Source organism: Myotis myotis, unplaced genomic scaffold, assembly GCF_014108235.1.
Source record: "Myotis myotis isolate mMyoMyo1 unplaced genomic scaffold, mMyoMyo1.p scaffold_m19_p_6, whole genome shotgun sequence".
NCBI classification, from domain to species: Eukaryota; Metazoa; Chordata; class Mammalia; order Chiroptera; family Vespertilionidae; genus Myotis; species Myotis myotis.
Window position 1 is genome coordinate 93,576,354 of NW_023416368.1, and position 22,067 is coordinate 93,598,420.

General features: G+C 37.9%; 1 protein-coding gene across 4 annotated transcripts in view; it reads left to right on the forward strand.

Annotated features, from left to right (window-relative positions):
* PPP2R2A (protein phosphatase 2 regulatory subunit Balpha) overlaps positions 1–22,067 on the forward strand; it is a 99,078-nt gene that overhangs the window by 58,517 nt on the left and 18,494 nt on the right. For 3 of the 4 annotated variants that reach the window (XM_036315506.1, XM_036315505.1, XM_036315507.1), the window contains exons 3-4: positions 6,014–6,111; positions 21,115–21,280. In XM_036315506.1, the coding sequence (XP_036171399.1) occupies positions 6,014–6,111; positions 21,115–21,280 (264 nt within the window). Of the gene's footprint in view, positions 1–6,013; positions 6,112–14,642; positions 14,662–21,114; positions 21,281–22,067 lie in introns of those variants that run through there. The other variant, XM_036315508.1, reaches the window with a different exon arrangement.

Sequence of the window (22,067 nt, forward strand, 5' to 3'; positions counted from 1 at the left end):
GTTCATCAGATTTTTTATTCACTTGATTTTTAGATCCACTTGTTGATGTATTTGTTGTCACTTTGTTGTTCATAATTTTTATCTTTACCTTTTTCTTCTTCCTCCTCTTCTTAAAGAATACCCTTCAGCATTTCATATAGTTTGACAGTGATGAACTCCTTTAGCTTTTTCTTATGTGTGAAGCTCTTTATCTGACCTTCAATTCTAAATGATAGCTTTGCTGGGTAGAGTAATCTTTGTTGTAGGTTCTTGGCATTCATCACGTTGAATATTTCTTGCCACTCCCTTCTGGCCTGCATGGTTTCTGTTGAGAAATCAGCTGACAGTCGTAGCTGATTTGTAGTCCCTTGTAGGTAACTGACTGTTTTTCTCTTGCTGCTATTAAGATTCTCTCTTTGTCTTTTGCTCTTGGCATTTTAATTATGATTTGTCTTGGTGTGGTTCTCTTTGGATTCCTTTTGTTTGGGGTTCTCTGTGCTTCCTGGACTTGTAAGTCTATTTCTTTCACCAGGTAGGGGAAGATTTCTGTCATTTCTTCAAATAGGTTTTCAGTATCTTGCTCTCTCTCTCTTCTTCTGGCACCCCCATAATTCGGATGTGGGTACGCTTGAAGTTGTCCCAGAGGCTCCTTACACTATCTTCATATTTTTGGATTCTTTGTTCCTTCTGCTTTTCCGGTTGGGTGTTTTTTGCCTCTTCATATTTCAAATCTTTGACTTGATTCTTGGGATCCTCTAGTCTGCTGTTGGGTCTCTGTATATTATTCTTTATTTCTGTCAGTGTATGCTTAATTTCTAATTGGTCCTTTTTCATATCCTTGAGGGTCTCACTATATTTCTTTGAGGTTTCTAGAAGATTCTTGAGTAAGCTTATAACCGTGGTTTTGAACTCTATATCCAGTAGTTTTCTTTCCTCCATTTCTTTCATTTGTGATTTGTTTCTTTGTCTCTGCGTTTTGGCTGCTTCCCTGTGTTGATAGAGTGGCTTTGTGTGCTAGGTGTCCTATAGGGCCCAGTGGCTCAGCCTCCCTAATTACCTGAGGTGGAGACTCTTGGTGCACCCCTTTGTGGGCTTTGTGCACAGTCTTGTTGTAGTTAAGCCTTGATTGCTGTTGGTATCACTGGGAGGAATTGACCTCCAGGCTGATTGGCTGCGAGGACCAGTTGTGTCTACAATGGAAGAACTTCTGTATTGGAGACACCCTTATGAGACAGGACTTGCTTCAGTGGGGCTTTGGCGCTCACTGAGTCTGCCCCTGAGTGTGTCTCTTATGGATGTGAAGAGTTGTATTCTGGATGGTCTCACTCTGACCACTGGATAGACTGGCTCTTGGATCTCCAAGGAGTTGCAAAGTCAGCCACTGCCTGAGGTCACACAGCAGGAGCTACAGAGAGATCTCCAGATACCTCCTCTTTGTTTGGGGTTTGGAGGTGCCCAGATGAGGCTCAGCTGTGAAGTAGTGCAGGCTGCTGACAGCCTTAATCCTTCTTTTGGAAGCTCTGGGGTTCTCTGACCCAGCTGCTGTCTGACAGGTTTTTAGGCAGAGAAAGGCCAAGCCATTCCTATGCAAAGCCTCTGCACACAGCTTGGGTGGGGTTGTAAATTGGGTGGGGCGGGGTCTCAGGGAATCACCAGGGCGGAGCAAATAGCAATGGTTGCCCTTCAGCCCTGCCCCTATAGGTCCCTGGGTCTCTGTGTCCCACGGCCCAATGCAAGAACAATGAACGCTGTGAGCACCTCTGTGAGAAAGCCGCCCTCATGTTGCGGCCCGCATGAGTCTGGGTCCCCAGATTCTCACCCGTAACTAGAGTTCAGAGCAGTCACTAGCTTGTATCTCCCTCCCGATTGAAAAAGACAACAGCATGCCCAGCTGCCAGCCCCTTTTGCGCGCGTCTGTACCTCTGCACTTCTGCACCTCCTACCCGCTCAGTGCGCTTTTCTCTTTCCTTCTAGTTGTAGAATTTCCACTTAGCCAGCCTTCCCGTGGTTCTGGATGATGTTCGTTTTTTCTTTTAGTTGTAGTTTTAATGTGGTTTTGCACTGCAGCAAGTTCAGGTGTTTACCTATGCCGCCATCTTGGTTGTCTTTTCTTACCAATATTTGAGCATTCCTTTTAAATACTGCCTTTACGTTACACACTTTAGAAGTCATTGTGTATCAAACATTGCTATGATGATTTAATTCACAGTAGCGCAGTTGACTACTGTTCCAAAAGGGAGCCCTTTCCTTTTATTATATTAAAATGTTCTTTTCAAAGATTAACACAGGCATTTTTTTCATTGTAAAATAACATTTTTATTGATCATAAGAAAGATTCTTGGTTTTCTTTAAAAGAAGTGTCTTGTTCTTTGTTGCTATTTGTTGTTGAATACATTTTAAACATTGATTATTTAGGAAATATAAAAGTAACCTCTAAGCCCCGCCTGGTTTGGCTCAGTGGATAGAGTGTTGGCCTGCAGAGTGAAGGGTCCTGGGTTCGATTCCGGTCAAGGGCACATGCTCGGGTTGGAAGCTCTATCCCCAGTGTTGAGGGGTGCAGGAGGTAGCCAATCAATGATTCTCTCTCATCATTGATGTTTCAATCTCCCTCCCTCTCTCCCTTCCTCTCTGAAACCAATAAAAATATATATACATGTAACCTCTAAGATGTGTGTGAGAACATGACCCATTGTTGTGTTATACTGGACCATGCCTGGAGTTTGGTATTATGGCTCTACCAGGTTGATGTCTCTGCCTTTTAAAAGTATGTTATAGTTACTTTAATTTCAAGAGTAAAATGTTTTTCAGTATTTGTAATTTTAATTAGTAGTTTGTTCTAAAACTCTAGTATACAGGATTCTAAATTTTCATGAAATACATTTATATTTCGGCTTGCTTCTCCAGAGAGAGAGAGAGAGAGACAGTGAGAGAGAGAGAGAGAGAGAGAATGGGAATGGGAATGGGAATGGGAATGAATGTGTGTGTTACCCAGAGTGCATTGCTAAAAGGTACAAAATTCTCTCTTAGTTTTAGCATTCTGGGCTTTTCAATAAAAGTAATTGTTCACCTGAAATGTTTTAGACATAGGCCAGCAGTTCTCAACCTGTGAGTCGTGACTCCTTTGGGAGTTGAACGACCCTTTCACAGGGTCACCTAAGACCATCGGAAAACACATATATAATTACATATTGTTTTTGTGATTAATCACTATGCTTTAATTATGTTCAGTTTGTAACAATGAAATTGAGGGTCACCACAACATGAGGAACTGTATTAAAGGGTCGAGGCGTTAGGAAGGTTGAGAACCACTGACCTAGGCTGTCCAGTGTGGGTGGCCCTAGACACAATTTGACTAAAACATCCAGGAACCACTGTGGCTCGTGATTACAGTGCAGATTCAGAAAGTTCTGTTGAACAGCACTGTTGTAGACTTTCTGCAATCATTACTCGAAATGTTTTTAATGATATAGGAATCAGAGCATTAGAAGAATATTTTCTAGAAATAGGTTTATTCCTATTTTCAAAACCATAACACCTTAACCTTGTCTGGGTGTGCCATAATGTGGGAGCACAAGTTTTAGAGTCATGCTTCCTTACGTTTTGCACATCATGGCACGCTGATAAACAGGTAGCTCATAGCTGGAGATCACAGGTTTGGGTGCTCTGCAGAATCCAGGCAAATTTGGCACACCAGTATGCAGTAGCACATACAGTTCAAAGCTCGTTTCATAGTGGTCTCCGTAATTCATTCCTGGATGTTTTTTATGAACTATAAATACTATTTGATTTTGTTCTCCCTTTTATTCATCCTTTTTATATGTCTTATTCCAAGTGAGGCCTTCTGAGATCTTGACATTTTACAACTCAGAAAAACTTTCAAAGCATAGTTTTATGTTCAAATTAGCTCCTTTATTTGATGAGTTAGCCAAAGAAACATCAATGTTGTAAGGAAATTAGCCTAGTTGGACTTAGAAGGGAAAGAATGGTGTCTGAGGAATTTGAATTTAAAGATACTTTTGCCGAAACCGGTTTGGCTCAGTGGATAGAGCGTCGGCCTGCGGACTGAAAGGTCCCAGGTTCGATTCCGGTCAAGGGCATGTACCTGGGTTGCGGGCACATCCCCAGTAGGAGATGTGCAGGAGGCAGCTGATCGATGTTTCTCTCTCATCGATGTTTCTAACTCTCTATCTCTCTCCCTTCCTCTCTGTAAAAAATCAATAAAATATATATTTAATAAAAAAATAAAGATACTTTTTACTATGTATGATTTTTACCTCATTCCCTGATTTTAGAACCTAACCTCCTAATGTTGTTAATTCCTACTTATTTTCTCTCTCCAGCTGTACTCTATTGTGCTTTAAGTGAAGGAACTAGGTATGCTTGTAATGCTTTATTATATTCACTATATGAGTCAGTGCAGTACAGAGCACCTACTAGATCGACTTTTAAGTACTAGTTGATATTTGGCTTTATAGAGTAGTCCAGTACATTGTTTTACACCGTTGTGTCACATATGTATGCAGTGTAAACAGTAAACATTATTTATTCCTAATACTACTGACTGGTGGGCTGTCTGGGCTAACATTTTTAACCTGGAAGTGAGATGCTGTCCAGACCCTATGAAATTGTATGCATATTTTTGTGTGCATTTAAATTTGTACAATTTCTTGGGAGAGCATGTGTAACTTTCATTAGGTTCTCAGAGTTTCAGAAAGGTAAAATGCCTTGGACCTAGACAATGGAAAAAGCAAAGAAAGCTTTCCAAAATCAAGCTGGGCTTGGAAAAATCACTAAAAAAAAAGAAAATTGTAAAATGCAATGCTGGACAGATTATTGATAAGATCTATTGGTCAGTACATTTTTAGGGACATAGTGTTCTTTATAAAGTTGCATTATTAAATTCTTTTTTGTTAATCCTCACCTGAGGTTATTTTCCCATTGATTTTTAGAGAGAGTGAAAGGCGGGGAGGAGAGAAACACACATAGATTGGTTGCCTCCCGCATGAGCCTCGACCCCCATGAGCATTGATCCAGGGCCAGGATCCAGCATGCCTTTGACTGGAATGGAAACTGGGATCCTTCAGTCCATGGGCTTGTGCTCTGTCCACTGAGCCAAACAGGCTAGGGCTGTTAAAATCTTATGTAGACCAGAAAATAACCCCTTTCTTGTAGAAAAAGTTGACTTATTTGTTTAAAATGATGGAGTCTTCCCTAATGAGGCATAATGCTAACAAGAAGAACTTGTTAGTAACAGTGGTGAGTGGTACAGTGTATTGCTTTATCTTAATACCCAATTCTGTAACTTAGATTTTTTTTCTTTAGGAAAATAGCTCTGGTGTCAAAAAGCAAGGAAAAAACCCTGATAATTTTATTTAAACTTGACTGTGAAGTTAGCACCAACTTTGGGTGCAGTGTGTCTGATTCTAGTGCCCCTGCAGTGTATGGGAGCCACAGAAGAGCTGTGCATACTGAAGGTGCATATAGCAAAAAGCATATCTGCATAAGTGTGTTCTGTTTGCACATTTTTGTTTGAGAGGCCATAATTTGAGTTTATGAATTTATGGCTTAAAATTTCATCTGAAATTATTTTTACATTTAAATATTTTTCCCATTTTAATTATATCTGCCTTAATTTTAGAGTGCATCTTTGGGTTTGCATAAAAGAGCTTATCAAAAGTATATAAGAAAGAAAATTAGCAAGATGATTATTAATGTTTAATGGTGCTATCATAGAATGTTTCACAAGTTGTTGATTTCATTACATTTGTGAATGTTATGAAATATTAATAAACCACTTTTATTACTTGTTGTGTTCCTGTTTATTAAAATAGTGTGTCATATTGGTTTATTCTGGGGAGAATTTTTTTTTGATGAACCAAAATATTTATGAAAGAACTTTAGATTTATTTTATTTCTGATGGCAGGTTGTATGTATAGACTTGGAATATGTTAGGGAAAGCATGCAAAGTTCTAAAACTCTAGGGAGTTGGGAGAGAAAAACTAATGCCTATTTTTGTTTGTTTCAATTATACAGCAGATATAATTTCTACAGTAGAATTTAATCATTCTGGAGAATTACTAGCAACAGGAGATAAAGGTGGTAGAGTTGTCATCTTTCAACAGGAGCAGGAGGTAAGTGTTTTAAAGTTATAACATAAATTTCAGTTTGCTCTTGGGACTGGAGCTTCTATTGCACTAGAGAATTTTCATCAGAGGGTATTGGCAGTTTTTAAAAGAAATGTCTGTTTATTGAGATGATTAGCCCATGTATACTGTTTCTCTTAGCTTTGTGTGTGTACGTGTGTGTGCTTTAATTTTTAAACAATGCTTTAATTGTGAAAAGATTTGTTGGGGAAAAGGGGTGGGGAGTGGTGGAGTAATCCAAGATATTAACTGGTTTTGAAGCTTTGGCCCTCTTAATTTTTCTTTTAAAACTCCATAAAGCAAAATTGCTTTGACCTCCTCTCACTGCTTAGTTTACTTTGTGTAGTTGGGCGTGGGAGGCCAGCTTAAAGAAAAAGTCGCTCAATTATTTTTATGTCAGTCCATACTGATACTGTTATTCTGATTTAAATATAAAGGTTTACATGACAGTTGCATGTATATAAGCTCAGTACCCCTTTTAAAATGGAATTGATTTGAAAATTATTTTCCTTTTCTCTTTGAAGAAAGGAATTTCTCATTGCAGAATCGGCAATTAAAGTGGTTTTTTGTTGTGTGTACAAAAGTTAGGCACACTTCTAAATCTGATCGATAGATTTCTCACTAAAATTTTATCTAAACAAAATTTGTCACACTAGATTTTCCTGACTCTCTTTCTCCATTTGTAGATCAAAATTAAACCTTTAAAATTATTTTTTATACATCCTGCCCTTCTCTACCTATAATATATTTTAAAATAGTTAAGAATAATGTGGGTTATGTACAAGGTTTTACAAATAGATGTCTAAATTTATAACACAGAGTTAGGTTTTAAAGGATTGTGAAATTCCTTAAATAAGCAAAGAATCTAGTAATAATACTACTACTTTGCACTTCTATAGCGCCTTTGACCTGAGGATCTCAAAGTGCTTTACAAATACTAATGAATTAATCCTCACAACACCCCAGTGAGGTAGGTAATTTAATTTTAAAAGAAATGATTAATAGTGTCTGATTAGAAGATGCACATACACTAAGTATGTCTCCTTTTATTTATTATTTTTGGTTGGAAGAAAATAAGACTCAAGGTTTTCTTGACAAAGAATATCCTTGTGGGAATGGGGATGCAAAATCAGTTTTCTGTTCCTATTTTCAAGCAGCTAAAAATTTGACCATAAGAATCTTGAAATACTTGGTTGAAACGCAACCTTACAGATTATTACAATTTCAGTGTGTTTACAAATGAGAGGCAAGGTATTTTAAGAGATCACTTGATTACTTAGTGGTAGAACTAACAACTAGAACCCAAAATTTCTGATGTGTCATCTTTTCAATGCTCTTCGAGAACAAAAATATGAATGTTAATTTTGCTGTTCAGAATTTACAGCTGCCTTTCCCATAGGCATTCTCTGCCCTTTAATTTTTTACTGAAATTCAGTGACTTTTCTATACTTTTTTGTTTTTAAAGAAAGGTGTTTTGAGAAAAACATTTAAAATTAACTTTGCTTCTTAAAAGTTACATCTTGCTTACATTGAGGGTTTCTGAGAGTCTACATTTTTAATGAGGGCCTTACGTTACTTTAAAATCTAAGTTGTTAATTTAAAACTAATTTAGAAATATTTTGCTTGAATGAGGTCATTTTCACCAATAGAAGGTGGTTTGTTATTAAAGTAAAAATTAAATGTGAAAAAAAATGACTCATTTAATGGAGGAGATTTATTTTAATAGGGATTCAATAAATGTAGTCAAAGCAATGCTTAATATTTTCCTAAAGGCTGTCAGTAATATATTGAATTGGAATTAAAGATCTAACATGGAGTTACTGAATCTGCTACACATTTTACTTATATCGGATAATATGGCCAACATTTCCTGTGATTCTTTACTGAAGTTTCATTGAAGAATCTAAAGCACTCATATTTAAAATATTTAAGAAGGCATTAGCAAAGTGACTGACATTTTTAACACTAGATTGCCCAAGGAAGTCATTTTGAGTGCTTTTTAATTTCAATTAGAAAAACAATTATGTATATAAGGACACAATGTCTTAGAATTTTGTGACTTTTTGTACAACATATAAATGCGTTTATTAATAATTGTAGTTACCTCCCCCTCCTTCGTTTCTGGTATATATATGTGTGTTATACCTATATTGCCCAAAAGCAGTCATTTTGACTGCTTGGGGAAATTTTAACTCTTATTATTGAATTGAGTAAATTTCTTATATGACCAGTTCGGCTCTGTATTGAAATAACAGTTTTCATTTTTTTTCGATTACCGTCACATGATAACATACAAGTACATGATAAATTGTCGATACTTGATAAGTTGCAGTTGCTCAATAAGCTAAACTAGTACTTGTTATTCGAATCTTTATGCAGTGATACTTGTTCTAATAAGTTGTTTATTTTATTTCTTTTGCGCCCTAAATTCATGAAAGAAATGTCGAATAGAAGTGAGTTACTGGAAAAGCTAAGGAACATAAGTGAAGAGTGCTCTGATATTATTCTTTCACAATGCAGTCATCTTGACTGCTTTTGGGCAATATAGGTATATACTAAATTTCAGTCTTTCTAGTGTTAAAGGGACACTGGTAGGAAAAAGGGACTTCCTTTTTCATGTATCTAGCATCGTTAACTGCATTTAAGAATTCAAGATAAGATTCATTATCTAGAATTTTGAATTAGTAGTATGTCTTTTGAGAATTACTTAGTATAAATATCATTGTATTTTTTACGTGATAGATTAAATAATGATGATGATAATAATTGAATTTCCCACCCCGGAACTTGATCTTATTAGCATTAATTTGGTGCATTTTACCTAATTTATTTTCTACATTTTTAAGCCTTCTCGTATACTGGAGTTTCTGATAATAGTCTTGTCATCAGCAAAATCAACACCTACATCATTGAGTATAAACGTAGGTACCGTACACTTCTGGAGGCACCTTTATTTCAGTACCTAACATATTTATATTATATTTTATGAATTTGTATGTGTGTGTGTGTGTGTGTGTGTGTGTGTAAAATAGTGTTGCATTTTGAAGAGGAGAACTTAGAGATGGTCAAAAATTTGGCTCAATTTCTAGATAAATCCCAGGAAAAGTTTATAATACAAGCTCTGGAATTAGAATTTGGTTCTCTAAATTTCAGTTCAGCTTCTTCTGACAACCACAGCTGTGATGGTACATTCCAGGATACACACTAGTACCTGTCCAGTGAATACATCTTAGTCTATGATAATGATGCTGCTGCTGTTTGCAAAACACAATGGCATTTGCACTATTGTGGCTTTATCCTCTCTCCTTCAGCTTCCAGTTTGGCAGGTTTCCTTGCAAAACTTCACATGACTGGAGACCATTTATTGTTCACTCTTTTTGTTGTCCTCAGTTATTTAAGAGAAAGTCATACAGTAGCATCAGTGAACCTGGCACATCACATCTTTAACCCACTGTTCTGTCTCACTTCTTTTACTCTTCAGACATTGCAGGTCCCCTTCCTATAATCCCATGGGGTATCTTCTTGCTGCCTGTATCCCCCAATGAGAGAATCCCAGTAATCATTAGAGGATCTTGATTCAGTTTAAATATATTTCAGCCTGGTGATACTGTGTCATTTAATAGTATTTTCATAACTAATATGATTGAGTAGTTTTTGTTGGACAGAATCTCTGTAATAGAAGCAGGGCATATAGGGAAGTTAAAGCACAAGGGTAAAATTATTTCCATGAGGCATCACACGCCACCACATGGTCAGTAAGGGTCCAGAATTCAATACCATTTATAAAAAGGGTTTGATTTAGTTTGCTATTTATTTAAGTGAAAGAGAAGACCTGATTTAAGGTGATGTAGCATCATTCACATAACATAGTACTTACTGTGTGCAATCAGAGTAGCAAATTGAGACATGTCAGTGGGGAATGGTTGAAGGGATCGAGGTATAGCCAGAAAAACCTATGAAGAGTCTTAATATTTAGGGATTTGTGTGTAAAGAAGAGATTAGTTCGTGTATGGAAATAAATACATAAGGGTTGGATGCCTGTCAGGAAGAAAGAATACACACGTTCAAAAAAATATCACCATGGTTTCTTTCAAATCAAAATATCTATAAAATAAGGTTCTTTTCTTAGCTACTAGGCCTTTTCTATTCTTTTCATTCACACTCTAATCTGCTGTGCTTTTCAGAGTATAAAATGTCAGAATCACCTGGGGCATGTATTTAAAATGTAGATTCCTAAACTGCACCTCAAAACCACTAAACCAGAATTTCTGGAGCCTCAAGACTCCCAACACTTTTACTTTTTTTAAAAGTCCTTTAGGGATTTCACTTTATAAAATATATAAAATTAAAATGGTCTGTATTCCAATACCAGGATAATGATAAAAGCTCCAAAATGCAGTTTTAAGTTTATATCATCTAAAAATAATTTTAAGTATTTTTGCCAAGATAGATCGTGCATATAGAAAAATGCACAGAATTATAGGTATACAGTTACATGAATTTTCACAAAACAAACACTTGTGTAACTTTCCCTTGAATCAAGAAATGGGATCTTGCTCTAGCCGTTTTGGCTCAGTGGATAGAGTCTACCTGCGGACCAAAGGGTCCTGGGTTCAATTCCTGTTATGGGCACATACCTTGGTTGCAGGCTCCTCCCCAGCCCAGTCTCTGGTGAGGGCTTGAGCAGGAGGCAACCAATCATTGTGTGTTTCTGTCACATCAATGTTTCTCTTTGTCTTTAACGTTCTCTTCCACTCTCCCTAAAAATCAATGGAAAAATATCCTCAGGTGAGGATTAACCAAAAAGGGGCAATGGGGGGAGATAATACTGTGGCATTCTGAATAATAATAAAAGTTATTCTTATTTTTTGGTCTGTTTCGAATTTATATGGGGTTCTTAACCTTTTTTGTGCCATTGATTCCCTTCAGTGGCCTTATAAATTCTATGGACTTCTCAGAATGTTTTAATTGCATGAAATACATAGGATTATGAAGGAAATCATATTGAAATATGTTCTCCAATGTATTATAAGTATTGTGTTTTTTATGCTGGAATGTGATTTTTAAAACATGTCATTTCTGTAGTGACAAAGTCACAGGTGTTGCTAATACTGTGGTTTGTTGCCTCCATCCATAATTGGAAGAAGTGCTGAATTGCAGCTAGAGGTTAGTGAAAATAAATGTGTTAATTTCCACTGCATCCAAGTTCACAAAATCCCTGAGAGTTTGCATAGTTTATGGGCCCCGAATCTACAACCCCTGATAATGCAATCACTATCCTCCTATATAATAAAAGAGAAACATGTAAATTTACCCTCCCTCCTCTACACTCACCAGCCAATCAGGAGAGTATGCAAATTAACCCGACAAAGATGGAGGGTTAATTTGCAGGCACTGAGCGGCCTGGGTCCCGGGAACATCCTCGGGACCCAGGCCGCTCCTAGCCTATAGGCCCTGAGCAGTCAGGCTCCCAGAACGCCCCCGGCCACTCCGGGCCTAAGGGCACAGGCGCCAAGCGGATGTTCCCATCCTGTGGCCGCGTGCTCGTGCGCTGGCACCAGGCAGCGGCCTGGGTCCACGCCCCCCAGCCCGGCGCCCATCACGGAGCAAACAGGCCAGGCCAGGCCTCCCCATGATCCCAGGTGAAGAAGCCGCTCCGCTGACCAGCCTGTGCTATGGACCTGTTCAGGTGGGTGGCGTGGAGTCCGGGGCCTCTAGCCTGCAGTCATGGGAAGTCTCCCTCTCCCCAGAGTTAGGAGCACCAGCCCAGGTCCACCCAGCGGCCAGGTCCTGACTGTGGGGGTGAGTTCCTGCAGACTGGGGTTTGATCCCTAGGCATTAGAAGTAGGAGACCAGTGCCTTTGTTATTGCTGTGTGTCCGGGTTTTAATTGGACAAATGCCTGGCAGTCCCAGGTGCCAGCTTAGCAAAATCTTTTAGGAGGAGAATTCTGTCTGGGTTTCCTCAAATTCCCTCAGCCACTACTCACCCCTCTGTAAAGGCACAGAACAAGTAAGGCCCCTTAAATAAAAATCAGAGGTCTCCAGCAACGGTCAGTTGGACTGGATGGCATTTGAGTATTTATCTAGGCACCATGACAGGGAACACACAAGCTCAAGTCATGATCTCTGCCCTTAAATAATTCACAGTCTTATTAGAGCGAGTGGATGATAAAAGCGCAGTAATGACATCAGTATGTAAGGCAACAATACAGAGAGGAACAGAGGCAATTGCTAGGATGATTTTCCAACAATTAGTACTAAGAGTATGTGCTGTGAATTAAATTAAAAAAAATATGTGTGGAAGTAGCTGCTTCATGCGTATGGGATCTTTTCCTATCTTAAAGGAAACTGAGTTCCATGTGAACTGTGTAATATGCTATGATATCTGAGGCACAGGACAAGGGAGGCCCTAAGTGTACTATGCTTTGATATTTGAGTCATTCTTTTTTCAATGTGATTTATTTCTGCACGCCTCAGTTTTGTAATAGTTAAATTACTAGAATAATACATCTTGCTATAAAATATTACTAGAAGATCAAATGATCAAGTGACATTGTTATTTTCTATAAATGAACAGTCTCTGGTATGCTAAAGTGATAGGTATTAATAGAAATATTCAGATAGGGAGACGTATAGGCTTGATTACAAGTGAGGCTTACTATCACACCCCGAATTTATTGCTTAAAAAAAAAAGCAGGGAGCCAACTAGAAACTGAACCAAATATAAGCCATTGAAGGGCAAATGTAAATTGGATAAGCTTCGCTATTACAAGAGCAAGAAGAAAAAATTAAGATGCAAGAATGAGTAGCACATGTATCCACTCTAAGTTGCTGTTAAAGAAAAAGAATGATATACTGTGAAAATACTTAATACAGATTGTAAAGAGATTTGTTCAAAGAGGATTCCCTAGAGTAGGTTGTATTTCAGTTAATTTTTTTAAATGTGAAAAGGTTAGCTAGATAAGAAAAAGGTGTAGGGGTCCTGAATTGCAGAGAGTGCAGGCGGGGCTGAGGGACCCTCCAACCCTGTGCACGAATTTCGTGCACCAGGCCTCTAGTTTATCTATAAAGAAACTGGGGGGACCAGACAACAGATGAACTCATCTAAAGTCTTTACAGTTAACAAAGAGGTAATCCCTTACTCTACAACCCACATGTCCTAATTTTCTGCCCCCATAGCTTTCCCATTCTTAACCTGGGCATAGCAACAACAGTTTATCTGCCAAGGCCCCTAAATCTTACTTAATCTTCACAGGAAAATGATGATTGCAATCTAAGTCTTCACTTACTATCTTATGTCTCTGTTTACTACAAACTTATAAATGAATTGAGATTTAGAGAAGGATAACTTTTCTAATATCACACACCCAGTCAATTGGGTAAAAATTAATACTGTATAAATTGGGATGAATACCCACAATACTGGATATTGTTTAATCAATGAAAAAAAATCTTAACTGCTCTAAGTAATAAGCCCGAAATTATATAAATCGCACAGAAAAAAATCAGTTTTATTTCTTTATAGCAATGAGGAAAGAACTTGAATTCTGGCTTTCCCAGAATTTATGAGAAGCACCTGGTAACTTCATCTTGACAAACCCAAGACTGCTGGCTTTACTGGTTAAACAGTGGGATGAGATAGACTGCACTCTTTCCCTCTCATCCCTGCTGCTTTAACAACTTCAGGATGATTTGCACTAAGTAGTCTCTAGTTAGTGGAAAGTTGTATTAGGATTCCTTTCCTGCTCCTCTCCTGCATTCTTTTGTGAGAAAGAGGGGTTTTAAGCGCTTTGATTTCAAGATAAGACCCTACTAAAAGCACCCTGCAAAGCTTTTTGGCTTTATTTTTCTGTCTCAGTTTCCTATTCCTCCTGCTCTGAAATTTTCCTAGCTTGTCACTACCCTGTAACAAAATCCTTCTCATTCCCCTTCTCAGTCCATAATTTCTCCTTCCTCTCCTTATAAGCCTGTCTTCTGACACTTAATTTGGCCTAAAGTTTTAGAGCCTCTTAGAAATTTGGAATCATATAGTATTTTGTTTCTGGCCCTTTTGATCAGTGTTATGTTTGTGTAGACATAAGTTGCTCACTTTCATTCCTAGAAATGTTCTTTTGTGTTACTACTATACCACAATTTATCCATTGTGTTGTAGATGCAAACACTTTGGTTGTTTCATTTATGACTGTCAAGCTGCTGTGAACATTTTTGATGATGTGTTTTTTGGTGTACATAGGTATGCATGGAATTACTGTATCATGGGGTAGGGTATTCATTTTTAGGAGACAGCACAGTAAAAAGTGGTTCTGTCCATTTTATTTTCATGCACAATATGTGAAATTTCCAGCTGTTTTACATCTTTGCCAATGTTTTGTATTGTCACTTATTTTAAAATTTCAAACATTTTGGAGGTTATAAGTGCATCTTATTGTGGTTTTAATTTTTACTTTTTTTCAGTTTTTGAATATGAACTCTTTGTTAGTTATATTTATTTGAAGTGTCTTCCATTTTATGACTTGGCCTTTTCATTTTTCTGAATGGTATGTAATTTGACAAATCGAGGTTATTAATATTAATACAATACAATGTATCAGTGCTTTCCTTAGGTTTACTGCCTTTTCTGTCCTGTATAAGAAATATTCTCTACCCCAAGGTCCAGGGATATATATATTCCCATTATCTTTTAGAGCTGTGCTTTTCTAGTAGTCACTAGCTCCACTGGCTATTTAAATTTTAATAAATTAAAGTTTACTTTCTTAGTCACAGTAGCCACCTTTTAGGTGCTCAAGCAACCACATGTGGCTAGTGACTATCATTTTAGACATCACAGATACAGGCTATTATCATCATTGCAGAAAGCTGTCTTTGACAGTGTCCTAAAACCCAATTATTGAACATTTCACATTTATATTTGATTTACCTGGCATCAGTTTACATGAGTAGGTTGAGATAGTAGGGGTCAAGATTTATTTTGTTACATATGAATAGCCAGTTCACTGAAAATCATTCAATGATAAGACCATCCTTGCTCAACAGTGCCACCTTTACCATAATTCAGGCTTGTTTCTGGGTTTTCTGTTCCATTGTTATATTTGTCAATCCATGTGTGAATACCACTCTGTCTTCATTACTTTGCTTTTAAAGTGACATAGTATCCCTTTATATATTTATAGATTATTTTTGCATCTGTGTTGAAATGTGTAATTTTGTTTTTGTGTACTGTGTTTTTAATGTATATGAAGAAGCCTGTGCCTCAGTTCATTGAGCCCTACTTTTTTTCAATAAGAACTGTGTTTTCAAGATCCTCCTGTCTTGCTATGTGTGCATCTAACCCATTCCTTCTCATTTCTGCACCGTACTCCATTTACCAGATTAACTCCAACCTCTCTTTACCATATCAGCACCACCATTTATTCATTCTTTTTGTTGTAATTTTTGTGCATGTAGAAAATCTTCGTTGAATGTCTGTTATATGCCCGACACTATCACGTGTTAGGGATAAAACACTTCTTTTTTATAGATAGTTTTTTTCTTTTTTCTTTTTTTTTTTTTAATATATTTTATTGATTTTTCACAGAGAGGAAGGGAGAGAGATAGAGAGAGTTAGAAACATCGATGAGAGAGAAACATCGATCAGCTGCCTCTTGCACATCCCCCACCGGGGATGTGCCCGCAACCCAGGTACATGCCCTTGACCGGAATCGAACCCGGGACCTCTCAGTCCGCAGGCTGACGCTCTAGCCACTGAGCCAAACCGGTTTTGGCAGGGATAAAACACTTCTATATTTATTCTAGAAAATTTCACATAAATAGATTGTGTGGTTAATAAAAAAGACCCCTTCTTAGTGATTACAATGCCAAGCTAAGAAAAAAGGGAGGTGCAAAGAATTGTGCAAGAAAACCCAAATATGAGGCATTTTAGAATGTATCACAAGTCTCTAGTTGTAGGAGAGTTTTTAGAATAAAAACAAAAAAGCCTTCTTTGACTTTGATGCATTCTTGTTCGAATGGCACAGTGTTAAAGACATGAGATTATGCTCACTATACTTAGTTCATACTGAGAACAACACTGTCATGGTCATTATAATGTGAACACCCCTCCCCAACTTTTAGGAGAGATCCTACTGCTGGACATAGGTCCAGCTCTCTGTAGTCCACTAAGTCAGTTACCATTCGTGCATCTGTTTTATGGTCTCTTCCATTTGTGATGGCTGCTGTCATCTCTGCTGTTAGTCTTTTATCTTGTCAATTTGTCTTTAAAAATCCTTTTTACTGTAATTTTAGCAGATTGTCAGGAGAGAGTGAATGTTAATACATGAGCCCAGCGTAGAAGTTTTAACCATTAGATGTAATTTTTTCCTTGTGTGTTAGTTTTTTTTCCTGCTACAAAGAAACTTCTTGCACTCCGTTGACATTGCCAAGCACCTCTATGATTTTGTTTAGATCCATGTAGTTATTCCTGATTCTTTAGTATTATGTTCTCTTTCTGTTTTAGGAAATATTTTCATAAGTTTGTGCTTTTCTTTACTTTTCATCAAATAAAGCTTGACCTGTGTAGACCCAGTTTTTAAATATAGAATGGTTATGTGCTTGCCCTTGGCTCTTTATATTGCCTACCTGATTTATATGGACCTTAATTTCTGCTTTGGGCTAAAGTTTCACATACATAAGTTGCTTGAAGGTAGAGATTCTGTGTCATTAAATCTGTAGCTCTAGGTAGGACCTAATGTACGTAGACTAGTTTCTTGCTAAATATAAAGCACAATATTCATATTAAAAATTGAATTGCTGCCCTAACCGGTTTGGCTCAGTGGATAGAGCGTCGGCCTGTGGACTGAAAGGTCCCAGGTTCGATTCCGGTCAAGGGCATGTACCTTGGTTGCGGTCACATCCCCAGTTGGGGGTGTGCAGAAGGCAGCTGATCGATGTTTCTCTCTCATCGATGTTTCTAACTCTCTATCCCTTTCCCTTCCTCTCTGTGAAAAATCACTAAAATATATTTTTTAAAAAATTGAATTGCTATTGTAGTTTCTTGGAGAGTAACGTGACTAACCTTTTGAGACTGAGTGAGTAATTAGAGGTGGGAGATTTCTGGAATTTCTTTTAAAATGGTTTTAGTGTATGCATATATAATGAATTGGGTTATCTAATTTGGTATGAGGTTATGGTAATGAGATTAAGGTTCTTTTTAAAATTTTTACACCTTTCATACACACTGCATTCTTTTTAAAAAATTTGTTTAACTTATTTATTTTAGAGGGAGAGAGAGAGACATCAGTTTGCTGTTCCACTCATGTCTGCATGTATTGGTTGCTTATTGGATGTGCCCTGACTGGGGGGTCAAACCTATAACCTTGGCGCATCAGAACAACATTCTAACTATCTGGCCAAGGCTGCTCTGCATTCCTAATATTGACAAATCCACTCAATAACAATTGGTATTGCTATCAGAGGGTCCAGATAGAATTGTAACCATGAATGATCAATACAAATAATGAAGCTACTAGAAAAAACAACCCAAAACATATGCCTCCAGGGTGTGATGACAAATAAGTTTTCTTTTTATATGGAGATTAGTAACTAATGGGCTATTCTTATTAACAAGTAGTGTTAAACATTTTATCTGAAAATTCACTTTTATTTTTAAATCGTTGACTAATAATATCTTTTCAATGGTTTTTCCATAGGTTCTTTTTTGAACTAGACTTTCAATGTTTTTTATGGAAAGATTTTGGATCATGATGATAGGTTAAAAGATAAAATTCTGAACAGTTAGAATTCTCACTTTTGCTAAGGTATTAGTGTTAACTAAAGAAGTTCACAAGTAGTCCCTTTATCTAATAACTTAAAACTATGTTCACACTCACTAATAGTAAATGAAATAAATTACCAGTGTGTGCTATGCTCGTAATATAAGAAGGCTAATTTCAGGATGGTAAGCAGTTGTTAATGGGGCTGTGGGGTGAGGTTTGCTGGATAACTCTGAATGTATATTTAATGACTATTAGAGCTTTATAACTCTAGTCTTGGATGGGAGGTGGGGTCAAATGGTGCAGTGAAATTACCTAAAGACAGGCAGGAGAAAGAGAAAGGAAGAGGACAATATGTCATCTATACTAATAAAAGGGTAATATGCTAATTAGACCGGATAGACAGGACGGCTTTCCTGACAAAGCCATATCCCAGGCAAAGCTGCCCTGGGTCCCGGGTGCCTACAGCCGGCCAGAGGGAGAGAAGCCCGGGTGCGGGGCTGAGGCAGAGGCGGTTAGGGGTAATCAGGCAGGCAGTTAGGGGCCATCAGGCAGGCAAGTACTTAGGGGCAATCAGGCAGGCAAGCAGTTAGGAGCCAGCAATCCTGGACTGTGAGAGGGATGTTGCGGGATCGGGCCTAAACCGGCAGTGGGACATCCCCTGAGGCGTCCTGGATTGCAAGAGGGTGCAGGCCGGGCTGAGGGAAATCACTCCCCCACCCCCACCCCCCCACCCCCACCCCGCACAAATTTTGTGCACTGGGCCTCTAGTCCAGATAATAGTAAAAACGTAATATGCTAATTATACTGGACGTCCTTCCAGATGATCTTCCGGACAAAGCCAGGGCTGTGAGGGCCAAGGTAGAGGCGGCCGCCACAGCAGGCAGGAACCAAGCCCCTTGCATGAATTTTGTGCATCGGGCCTCTAGTATATACATAAAAGCCTAAGTGACTGAACAACCAAATGATTGGTCGACCAGTCGCTATGACGCACACTGGCCACCAGGGGACAGATGTTCAACTCACAGGATCGGGCTGCCTCCTGTCGGGATCGGACCAAAACTGGCTATCCAAGGGACCCCATTCGTGCACCGGGCCTCTAGTATTAAATAACTGATTGAGACTTGACTCTAAAGTGGGCAGAGAAAGGAGGTGTGCCTCAGTCAGCTGTTTCTTTTTTTTTTAAAGAAGACAAATGGTCTATTACAGCAAAACAGTAACACTGTATTGTAGGGTTACATGTAGAAGCAAATTGTATGTAAATTATAGAACAAACGCTAGGAGGAAGCAAATTAAAGTGTACTGCCCTGCCAGTGTGGCTCATTGGTTGCGCATTCACTATGAACCAGGAGGTCATGGTTCGATTCTTGGCCAGGGCACATGCCCAGGTTTCGGGCTCGATCCCCAGTAAGGGGCATGCAGGAGGCAGCCAATCAACAGTTCTCTCTCATCATTTTTTTTTTAAATATATTTTTTGTTGATTTCAGAGAGGAAGGGAGAGAGAGAGAATCACCAATGATGAGAGAGAATCATTGATTGGCTGCCTCCTGCATGCCCCCCACTGGGGACTGAGCCCACAACCCTGGCATGTGCCCTTGACCAGAATGGAACTTGGGGCCCTTCAGTCGGCAGGCCGACACTCTATCCACTGAGCCAAACCGACCAGGGCATCATCATTGATGTTTCTAGCTCCCTCTCCCTTCCTCTCTCCGAAATCAATTAAAATAAATAAAATGTACTGTAGGTTAGTCAGGCTGTGATAAAGATGTAGGTGGTAAACCTTATAAGCCAATATTAGACACAACAAAATAATAAAAAATACCAAATAAAAAGACAAAATAGAAGAGGTATCCATGAGATCACAATAAAATTAAAACTGAATAGGAGAGAAAGGAGTTCTTAATATAAAAAGCCAGCTAATAATTGTAGAAACAAGAAGAAACATTTTTTAAAATTACCATTTACAATTACTCTAGCAATAATTGTTTCAGTAAGAATTATGGATGAATGGTAGAACTAGTCAGTGAAAGTTTTAGAATAGTCTATAGTGTCAAAGTATCTCCCTCAAGATAATTACTCATTACAAAGAGAAAAATACTAACTTTCCAGTGGACACACCTCATAGACACTACCTGAAACAAGAAAAGTTAACATCACCAGTGCTAGGTCACATCAGCATCATCACCTGCCTCCTTATATGCACTGGGATAAATACAACATCCCTTTTGTGATATTCCAGCCCCAAAGTGCTGAACTTGTATTTAATAATGGGGACATCAGACAGATCCAAATAAAGGAACTATGCAAAATAAACTGCTCAGTGCTTCTGAAAAATGTCAGTGTCATAAAATACTAAGACAGACCCAGAAACTATTACCAACTAAAGAGATATGGCAACTGAATGTAAGGTATGATGCTGGCTTTTCTGTTGTAAAAAGACATGGGGACTATTGGAAAAACCTGAATATTTGATAACTGGATTGTGGTACTACAAGAGACTAGAGAATGACTTTGTTTTTAAGGAGAGGATATAAAGGGCGGAGGGAGAGAAGGAAACACGAAAAATGAAATGGGAAGAGAAATGGGTGAGAACAAGAAAGCAGATGGTAAAGGGAGAAAGGCAGAAAGAGGGGGGATAATTAAGGAGAGAAAGGGGGAAAGGAGGAAGGGAGGAGAAAGATGAAAGCCATGTGTAAAGAAAGGGCAATAAAATGTTAATGCAGTAAATGTTTACAGAATTTGGGTGCAGGATCTGGTATGGTAAAGAACTCGGCCTTGCCCAAAGACAGTAATTGTTTTTGCCTTCACCTTCTTGAAGGCCAACTGTCGTACCTGATTGGACTATCTTTGTTTAGGATAGGAGCTATCTACCAGCTGTTTCTGGCAAGCTTTTCTCATTTAATCTTTACTTTTTAAATGGGCACCCGTATTAAGGATGCTCAGTGTTTTTATCAGTTTAAGTCAATGCTATTTAAAATATAATAGTAAATTAATAATCAAATTGATCCATAATTCAGAGTCACTTTTCCTTATAAATTGGGCTTAATCATTATACTTTATTTAGCTTTTCCTCTTTTTTCTTTTCCTTGAAAGCCTTTAAATATTTTTTTAAAACAGAATATAATTGTATATGAGATACAGGTAATGAATTAACCAGAACCTGCAAGATCTATTGGAACTGATAAGTTTACTATTTTGATATCTTTCTCAACAGTGGTCCGAATATTTTTGTTTCCATTTTAGAACAAAATCCAGTCTCATAGCAGAGGAGAATATAATGTTTACAGCACCTTTCAGAGCCATGAACCAGAGTTTGACTACTTGAAAAGTTTAGAAATAGAAGAAAAGATCAACAAAATTAGGTGGTTACCCCAGAAAAATGCTGCTCAGTTTTTGTTGTCTACCAATGGTAAGTGTAAATTTTGTTTCATGTGCTTTGTATGTACACATACTCTGTAGGATACGTTTCCCATTTCAAAGAGGAGTAGTTAAGAGATACTTACAAATAGACATTTGGAAATATTTCTTCCCCACATAGAATATAAACTCTTCTTTTATGTTTTCCCTTTTTTATTTGCATTTAGTTTTTAAATACTATGAAAGAGATTTTCAGGTGTCAAGTTTCTTTTTGCATGCACACACATTTTGTAGTGAAAAGAATGGACTGATTCTCTTTATGCCATTTCATGGCTTAGTCTTAGGCAGGTTACTAATGCTGAGTCAAATTTTTCTCACCTGCAAAGTGGAGATAGTAATATCTGTATTATCATATTGTTATGAGTAGCAAATGTGATAACTCCTAATGTACATAATACATGCTCAGTAAATGTTAATTTCCTTTCTTCCCTTCCTTCTTTTTAAGTGTGCCCAAACTCTCCAAAGAGTATTTCAAACTGTAAATTCAAAATGCTCTGTCAAAAGTTGGTCTCCATTCAAGGATATTCTCTAGGAGGGCACTCTTCGTACTCGATCTAGTCCAGCAAGGACACAAACTGGAATTGACACACTGCCTTCTTCCCACCATCCTCATTGCTAGAAGAAGTTGCTTTCTTACTGTCAGGAAAAGTTTTTAAGTGAGGGTTAGAATTGTGTGGTGACTCTAGCAGAATTTAAATTCCTTTATGACAAGTTAAGAATTGGGTCATTTTTTGTAGTTCTAAATTTTTTTTTCATATAAGTTGTTGTGACTTGGTTTA